The 9825-nt window shown below is 44.9% G+C and overlaps 1 protein-coding gene across 1 annotated transcript; it reads right to left on the reverse strand.

Moving 5' to 3' along the window:
• Nucleotides 1–230: 230 nt before the first annotated feature.
• On the reverse strand, nt 231–8497 carry LOC125444381 (vomeronasal type-2 receptor 26-like; the record flags this gene model as incomplete). The annotated part of the gene is made up of 3 exons (XM_048516792.1): nt 231–1513; nt 3812–3938; nt 8261–8497. Coding segments are annotated over 3 exons (1266 nt in total), but the record flags the coding sequence as incomplete, so codon positions are not given.
• Between the last annotated feature and the right edge of the window lie 1328 nt (nt 8498–9825).

Here is a 9825-nt window from a genome sequence, read left to right on the forward strand (position 1 = left end):
CCTCAAGTTCTTACTCTGGCTGTTGGAGATTAAATTGGAGCGTTATTTTCTTTTTTGCTGACCTCCTGATTGAGCAAAGTTTTGTTATGATTCCAGTTACAATGGTCCAATGATTTTTTCAGGATAATGAATTTAAAATAAAGAAGAATACTCCAAAATAGCTGCAGAAATACAAACATTCGTGGAGCATCTGGAATTGCCAAGTTCAAAGGAAAGTAATTTTCCATCAGTTTCGGACTTACAAATGCATTTATTTCCAAGGGGTCTAATAATTTATTATACAACCATTGATACAATCTGAACATCTGGTACCATTACACTCATTAAAAATCCAGAAACAGCCAACATTACAGGCTCAAGCAAGGAGTAAACCCCTCCTTTAAAAAGTTAGTTTCAAGATTGTGGATGCTTTGAATACTAACAGAATGGACAATTGACAAGTTTTGGAAACCCAGCTATAAATGTGCTCCCTCATTCCCAGATGAAATGCACAGCTCACACTAAGTATACATTGTGATGAAGAAACAATTGGCTCAGAAGAAGACATAAGCCCCCCAGTCCAAGTACAGTTGAATATAATATAATATATCCTTAGGTTTGCATCATAAGATCTAAGTCTTTGTTTTTATCAACTGTTCTCTTTTGTTCATCTCAGGTCTTACTATAATGATGTAGCATTTTGGGGAAAAAATGCAGCCCAGTAGCCCAGCACTGGAGGTTAAGATGGAGAAGATCTCCACAGCCACCATGGATTTCCCCTTGGTGCTCAAGTAGGTTGGAATGAAGGAGACCCACACACTGCAAAAGACCAACATGCTGAAGGTGATGAACTTGGCTTCGTTGAAACTGTCGGGTAACTTCCTGGCTAAGAAAGCCACAATGAAACTGATGATGGCCAGGAAACCCAGGAAGCTCAGGACACTGTAAAACATGGTGACAGACCCTTCGTTACATTGCAACACAATTTTCTCAGATAATGAATCCATGTCATAATCTGGGAATGGAGGAGATGTTGCCAACCACACGGTACAGATAGTAGCTTGGAAAAGGAAACATGCAAGGACAATGGAACTGGACAACCTTTTTCCCAGCCATCTCCTCATTCTGGACCCTGGCTTTGTGGCCCAGAAAGCCAGAACCACAATGACCGTTTTGGCTAAAACACAAGAAACAACCACCGAGAAGATGATGCCAAAAGCCACTTGTCGAAGGAGACAGGTCCACTTCTCAGGCTGGCCAATGAATAGCAAAGGACAAAGAAAAGACAAGAGAAGGGAGATGAGGAGAGTGTAGGTGAGGTCCCGATTGTTGGCTTTGACTATGGGAGTTTCCCGGTTCTTAATAAAGATCCCGAGTACCACAGCTGTGATGACAAAGAAGGAAAAAGTGACAACCGCCAAGCTGATCCCCAAAGGTTCTTCATAAGACAAAAAGCTTATGTCCTTTGGCAGGCATAAATTCTGTTCTTTATTTGGGTACTGACCTTTTGGACACTGAAAACATTCGTTCATGTCTGAAAAGGAAGAAGAATCCTTTGTGATACACAGAAATCCTGTTCAGAGCTCAAGACACTATGACCAAGTGTTCAAAGAGCGCTGCTCAACAGAAGGCATTTAAGAATGCAAGGGAGCATTTAGGCTCACTTTGGCTAGCAAAGTACACAGTACAATACAATACAATGCAATAAACCTTTAAGGGCATGTTATTAATACACAGGAAAAATATAAAATGGTTAAATGAGTAAAAACTATATATTACATGATTAGATTAAGATCACTTATTAACAACCAATTCAAGAAACCTTGTAGTTTGTTCTAAGATGGCTCCAGAGCTGGTATTTAATAAATATACCATCTTTTGCTGGTCAGTCCTGTGATCTGTGCTGCTCAAATAGGGTGATATTAGCGACATTAGGGGGTAGGGAATCAAAACACAATTCACAGATTCTTCACAAGGCATCTCATAGATGCACAGTATTTCATGATGTGGTACTTCTTTAACCCTTCCCTGTCTTAAAGAAGAGGGCAGGATATCTGGCTAAAGAAGAAGAAGAAGAAGAAGAAGAAGAAGAAGAAGAAGAAGAAGAAGAAGAAGAAGAAGAAGAAGAAGAAGAAGAAGAAGAAGAAGAAGAAGAAGAAGAAGAAGAAGAAGAAGAGGGGGAGGGGGAGGAGGAGAAGGAGAAGGAGAAGGAGAAGGAGAAGGAGAAGGAGAAGGAGGAGTTTGGATTTATATCCATCCTTTCTCTCCTGTAGGAGACTCAAAGGGGCTGACAATCTCCTTGCCCTTCCCCCCTCACAACAAACACCCTGTGAGGTAGGTGGGGCTGAGAGAGCTCCGAGAAGCTGTGACTAGCCCAAGGTCACCCAGCTGGCGTGTGTGGGAGTGTACAGGCTAATCTGAATTCCCCAGATAAGCCTCCACAGCTCAGGCAGCAGAGTGGAGAATCAAACCCAGCTCCTCCAGATTAGATACATGAGCTCTTAACCTCCTACGCCACTGCTGCTCCTGTAAAGAGAGGGCCTGGCAAAGTTTGGGCTCAGAAAGGAGAGATAAATATTCAGCTGTGCCGGGACCATTTGGGATACCTAAGAAAAGAGGGGAGCAGAATTTATGAGCCTGGACAAGCAAGTAAGAACATAAGAACATAAGAATAAGGTATTGACGTTCAGACTCACACAATCTGGCCCTGATGCTTTTAAGAATTTCACTTGGTGACAACATGGCCAGTGTGTCAGAAGATAGGTCAAGAGCTCAGAGCTTTGCCTCAATATAGGCCCACCAATCAGTAGAGTGCAGATTGGTTAGGGCCAACGAGGAAAGACTCTGATTTCTGTGCCTGAAGCAGAGGTGTTAGCAAAGCACACAAGATTTTACTAGATGGTGCCAAATGGCTTTTTGTTCCACTCTAGGAATCACAAACGAGATAGATGTCTCCAGCCTGTTTGGATATGCTGTAGTTTTGTTCTTTTTTTCCCCCGCCAGTCATCTGAGGTGCCTTTTGAAAGAGCCCTTGCATGTCTGTGCATGCAAAAAAATGGTTTCTCTTTGCAATAACCACCACAGACGCAGCAAGTAATACGCAACGGCGATACGGCTGGCCTCCACACGGGCCAGAGCATTTATGGCTCAGGCCCCGGCCTGGTGGAACGCTCTTCCTCCACCTGTCCGGGCCCTGCGGGACCTCGGTGAGTTCCGCAGGGCCTGTAAGACGGAGTTGTTCCACCGGGCCTTTGGAGGAACCGGCCATTGATGGTGCCCCCCCCCTTCTCTGGCCCTGACATCTGGGCCAACTGTCATCTCAGACTCGCCATTCCTCCCTTTTGGAGGGGGAGGGAATTTTTAGAATTAGAACATTGGACACCATTTCCCCCACCCTTAGGGGAAGGGAGGGAATTATAATAGTAGACTGCTGAACGCCACTTATCTTATTGTAATTTATTATATTTACTAGAAATGTTTTTATGGCTGTCGCTGCTTTTAAATGTTTTAATTGCCTACATTGTTTCCTTTTGTGTTGTACATCGCCCAGGGCCCTTCGGGGATGGGGCGGTATAAAAGTTAAATAAATAAATAAATAAATAAATAAATAAATAAATAAATAAATAAATAAATAAATAAATAAATAAATAAATAAATAAATTCAATATGAAGGAGCTGGGGTTTCCATCTTGATAACACTTTCCTGGAGGGAAGCACAGCTGAGTAAAATGAGACTTGCCTCCAGACAGGCCTGTTTTGGATAGCCCCAGGGTCTGCATGCAAGCGTCCACACTGAATTACTACAAAGATATTCGATAGGTGGCTCTCTTACCTTTGTCATTTGAAATCTTCCCCGGTGGACACGCAAGGCAGTCATAGCAGCAAAAAGGCTTCCCTTCCTTCTTTCTCCTGCTATAACCAGCAGGGCAATTCTCGTTGCAAACAGAAAGAGGCTGGACCTGGACCCAATGGAAGAGAAACGGATTTGGCAGGGCCTGACTTCGAGTTAACATTTGGAGTGCAATGGATGGTTGAAAATTCCACAGTTCTATCAGAGCGGCCCATGCAGTAATAGCATTGGGGTGGAAGGACAAAAAAATCTGGACAATGCAGAAATGGTTGGAATATATATGGGAGCAAACACAATTAGAAATTTTTGACATAATGTCCAGAAACCAAATATGGCAAGAAAAACAAAAAGACATGAAGTGGATCTGGACGGAACTCAAAGACTGGCTAAATGAAATTGGAATTACAGAAGAAAACTGGATAAGAAAATTAAAAAGAATGGACCTGCTGCTGCACATCTAAAGAAGAAAAGAAGAGGGGGGAGGGGAGGGGGGAAAGGGGTAAAAAGATATGGAGGATGAAATATAAGATGTACAATATAAATCTGTAACAATCCGAAATATCAATAAAAAATTATTTAAAAAAATTCCACAGTTCTTTCAGTTTTACCGCAGCGTCGTGGAATAGGTAGAGTCTGTGGCAGTCTTGCTGTTTTCAAAGTTCAAGATCAGGCTGATTTTTGATAGTAAGTTTCTAGAGGTGGGTTGAAGGGCAGTTGCATGATCTTTGTGGTCTACAATTCTTCCAGTTTACCAATAATCTTTCTCGGGGAAATTGTTTATGTGATCTGGATTTTGTGATGGATACTGCAAGTGTCACTGAGCTGGGGCATATCTCTGAGTTTGGCCCTGCCAACATAGGGAGGCTAAACGGGTGATAGAAGCTGACAAAGGTCAGCTCCATCCCCAGACATAAGAACATAAGAACATAAGAACTAGCTTGCTGGATCAGACCAGAGTCCATCTAGTCCAGCACTCTGCTACTCGCAGTGGCCCACCAGGTGCCTTTGGGAGCTCACATGCAGGAGGTGGAAGCAATGGCCTTAAGAACATAAGAACGAGCCTGCTGGATCAGACCAGCGTCCATCTAGTCCAGCACTCTGCTACTCACAGTGGCCCACCAGGTGCCTTTGGGAGCTCACATGCAGGAGGTGGAAGCAATGGCCTTAAGAACATAAGAACGAGCCTGCTGGATCAGACCAGCGTCCATCTAGTCCAGCACTCTGCTACTCGCAGTGGCCCACCAGGTGCCTTTGGGAGCTCACATGCAGGAGGTGGAAGCAATGGCCTTAAGAACATAAGAAAGAGCCTGCTGGATCAGACCAGAGTCCATCTAGTCCAGCACTCTGCTACTCGCAGTGGCCCACCAGGTGCCTTTGGGAGCTCACGTGCAGGAGGTGAAAGCAATGGCCTTAAGAACATAAGAAAGAGCCTGCTGGATCAGACCAGAGTCCATCTAGTCCAGCACTCTGCTACTCACAGTGGCCCACCAGGTGCCTTTGGGAGCTCACATGCAGGAGGTGAAAGCAATGGCCTTAAGAACATAAGAAAGAGCCTGCTGACTGTGACCAGAGTCCATCTTGTCTAGAACTCTGCTACTCACAGTGGCCCACCAGGTGCCTTTGGGAGCTCACGTGCAGGAGGTGAAAGCAACAGCCCTAAGAACATAAGAACAAGCCAGCTGGATCAGACCAGAGTCCATCTAGTCCAGCTCTCTGCTACTCGCAGTGGGCCCACCAGGTGCCTTTGGGAGCTCACATGCAGGAGGTGAAAGCAAGGGTCTTAAGAACATAAGAAAGAGCCTGCTGGATCAGACCAGAGTCCATCTAGTCCAGCTCTCTGCTACTCGCAGTGGCCCACCAGGTGCCTTTGGGAGCTCCCATGCAGGATGTGAAAGCAAGGGCCTTAAGAACATAAGAACAAGCCTGCTGGATCAGACCAGAGTCCATCTAGTCCAGCACTCTGCTACTCGCAGTGGCCCACCAGGTGCCTTTGGGAGCTCCCATGCAGGATGTGAAAGCAAGGGCCTTAAGAACATAAGAACGAGCCTGCTGGATCAGACCAGAGTCCATCTAGTCCAGCACTCTGCTACTCGCAGTGGCCCACCAGGTGCCTTTGGGAGTTCACGTGCAGGAGGTGAAAGCAATGGCCTTAAGAACATAAGAAAGAGCCTGCTGGATCAGACCAGAGTCCATCTAGTCCAGAACTCTGCTACTCACAGTGGCCCACCAGGTGCCTTTGGGAGCTCACATGCAGGAGGTGAAAGCAATGGCCTTAAGAACATAAGAAAGAGCCTGCTGGATCAGACCAGAGTCCATCTTGTCCAGAACTCTGCTACTCACAGTGGCCCACCAGGTGCCTTTGGGAGCTCACGTGCAGGAGGTGAAAGCAATGGCCTTAAGAACATAAGAACAAGCCTGCTGGATCAGACCAGAGTCCATCTAGTCCAGCTCTCTGCTACTCGCAGTGGCCCACCAGGTGCCTTTGGGAGCTCCCATGCAGGATGTGAAAGCAAGGGCCTTAAGAACATAAGAACGAGCCTGCTGGATCAGACCAGAGTCCATCTAGTCCAGCACTCTGCTACTCGCAGTGGCCCACCAGGTGCCTTTGGGAGCTCACGTGCAGGATGTGAAAGCAATGGCCTTCTGCTGCTGCTGCTCCTGAGACAGTTCCCCTGTCATGTCCCCTGCCATGCCCCCCTCAGTCTGTGGCCGGGTGCTTGCTCAGGGTGGGCCGAGCCAGCCGATGGAGAGCTGTGCACCGTGGCTGGGCATCCCAGGGCTCTGCCGTGGCCGGGCTTTGGCGGGTTTGCTCCTTCCCTGGTATAAGTGCCCTGTAGACAGCAAAGCCACCGCTGTAAGCCTGCGCCACCTTTATAGAGGGACTCCCCACCCCCCCAATCGTGCTGTCAATTTGTTTTTGTGGTTTCTGTATATTTTATTTTGTTGTTGTTTGATTGTCAGCCAGGGTGAAGAGTGGCACAAAGAGGGTTTTTTAAGATTACCCCCCTCCCCCATATTTTAACCAATTACGCGAGCCATCTCAAAGGGTTTTCCAGCATCCTGTTCCATGAAAACACTCAAACCATGATACCATAATATGCGACCTTTTGGTGGAAGCCGGCAAGTGTTGGTCGGCAAAACTAAACTTGCTCATCAGGGTAATTTCGAGTCGAGTGGCTCTATTGGCACGTGTGGCCAGGAAAATGAGGTTGAAAACTGACGTTAGCATGTAATGCTATTGTTTTTAAACTAATTTAATCTATTCTTTAATGCATATATGGATGGTATAGGTTCTTTAAGATGGTATATCAACGATTGGACGACATTGACTACCAAAATGATAATGCCTCATTTCCTGCTCTATATAGACCATTGAAATCTGGTAGTGGTACAGTAATGGCCCCCTACATTCAACATATTACCATAGCCAAATACCGATGGGCCTTTTCTAGAGCACGGTTTGACGCATTTCCATCATCTATGCTTATAGGCAGATTTGGGAAAACCCCTTGGCATTTGAGGAAATGTGTTTGTAATTCTGGGGACGTTGATTCTATGATACATATCTTGTTACACTGCATGCTGCATAAGGCAGAAAGAGAGCTCTTTATTTTACCTCTGCTTGTGCAACACAGCTTGATAATTGCAAAGGATCCTGACCAAGAGATTAGGAAAATGCTGTTGGAAGACAAGGATGCAACCATCTCCCAGCAGGTAGCAAAGTTCTGTGCACTGGCGTATAAAAAACGCAAGGGCCTACTTAATCAGGGATGAGCTGAAAGCCAAACATTCATGTAAATGGTTAGCTGTAATAATTGTTGTAATTTGCTGTTGTGGACGTGTGCTGTTGTTTTGTTTTGTCTTTGCTGGCCTTTTGCCGTATTAAACTATCTATCTATCTATCTATCTATGGTATAGGTTCTGTGTTACTGTAAGACATTGTGATGGCCAATGGCCAACAATAAAATCTATCTTACTTATCTTACCTACTCCTCAGGGTATGGCTAACCTTGATATTATTTTTCTGTGCTCCTCCTGTATACCTGAACATATGTATTTCTAATCCATAGGTGTCAAACTCACGGCCCTCCAGATGTTATGGACTACAGTTCCCATCATGCTGGCAGGGGATGATGGGAACTGTAGTCCATAACATCTGGAGGGCTACCAGTTTGACACCTGTGTTCTAATCCCTTTCCCCCTGAAGAACCACAAAACATCATGAGAACATGCAGCCAAATACACCCTAAAGTATTACAGCTTTCCAAAATGTTCTCAAACTGTATTTAAGGAGAAAATGATTGCTGGAGCAACCCTCACTTAATGAACAGCACGAAAACAGAGAATCATTTCCATCGATGAATACGTCACTGTTATTTTTAACACTGGAGAAAATTACCTGAACTACCCCAAAGCATATACAAATGCTACCTGGTTGAACACAGTAGGCCACGCAATGGCTTTGTCATGAATGATGAACTTTCTGTCAGGAGGAGCCTTTGAATCCGTCTTTCCAACTTTGACTCGAAGGAAGGACTGGTTTGGGAAGGTGACCCAGTTGACAACATCAAATTCGGTGACTAATTCCCCATTTTGGTCAAAGGAAATCTGTTCCCCAGCACTGTTATTGAAGGAAACACTTCTGAGAAAATGGTGGAGCTGCATGGGGTGAAAGCGGTATACCAGTTTATTAGGATGAATACAGTATCACACCCCCGAAATCTAGCCCTGCTGTATATTTAGTACAGCTTGTTAATTATAAGTGCAGATGGGTCATGACCAGAGCAAGGTGCAACTCATTCCCCTCTGTCTATCTTCAAGGTCGTTTCCTTAACATCCCACAAAGTGAGCGTTGTTTTCGGTACTGTCCCAACGCTATGGACTCAATCCCTCATATCCGGCTTTACTGTTCGAGGTATAATGATGTTAGAACCGATCTGAAAGCTTTACTACCTCTAGAATTTATGTTTTTCTCAGACAAACTAAAAATGTCTAAGCTATTGAACAGCCCTAATGTAGACATTTCTGAAGCAGTCGCTACATTTTTAATCCATGTTCTACATGATCTATGATGATCCTGTTTTTGTACTTGGAATGTATGGTACTTCTGGTTTATGCCTAATAAAGGTTTTTTGGATTGGATTGGATTGGAATACAGTATGCCAATATGCAAACGTTCTCAAAAAGGAGAACCCGTGTAACTCTTCCCCTTGAAGCTGTCTTCAGACTCACAACTTACTCAGAATCAAAACAGACACGGACCAGAAATCACTAACGACTAAAAGGTGATAGGGACAAATCCATAGAGACTCTCAAAGTTCCACCTTGTCCTCTTTTTGGAGGCAAATGGAAATAGGAAGCCAGAAATTTGGTTTAGAGAGAATGTATGAAATGTATTCAGGATGTTTTACAAGAGAAAAAGTGCAGAGAAGGGCAACGAGGATGATTGATTGGAGCACCTTCCTTATGAAGAGAGGCTGCAGTGTTTGGGGCTCTTTAGTTTGGAGAGGAGACGTCTGAGGGGGGATATGATTGAAGTCTATAAAATTATGCATGGGGTAGAAAATGTTGACAGAGAGATTTTTTTTCTCTCTTTCTCACAATACTAGAACAAGGGGGCATCCATAGAAAATGCTGGGGGGAAGAATTAGGACTAATAAAAGGAAACACTTCTTCATACAACGTGTGATTGGGGTTTGGAATATGCTGCCACAGGAGGTGGTGGTGGCCACTAACCTGGATAGCTTTAAAAAGGGTTTGGACAGATTTATGGAGGAGAAGTCAATCTATGGCTACCAATCTTGATCCTCCTTGATCTGAGATGGCAAATGCCTTAGCAGACCAGGTGCTCCAGAGCAGCAGCAGCAGCAGAAGGCCATTGCTTTCACCTCCTGCCTGTGAGCTCCCAAAGGCACCTGGTGGGCCACTGAGAGTAGCAGAGTTCTGGACTAGATGGACTCTGGTCTGATCCAGCAGGCTAGTTCTTATGTTCTTAT

This window comes from Sphaerodactylus townsendi, linkage group LG15 (genome assembly GCF_021028975.2).
Source record: "Sphaerodactylus townsendi isolate TG3544 linkage group LG15, MPM_Stown_v2.3, whole genome shotgun sequence".
NCBI classification, from domain to species: Eukaryota; Metazoa; Chordata; class Lepidosauria; order Squamata; family Sphaerodactylidae; genus Sphaerodactylus; species Sphaerodactylus townsendi.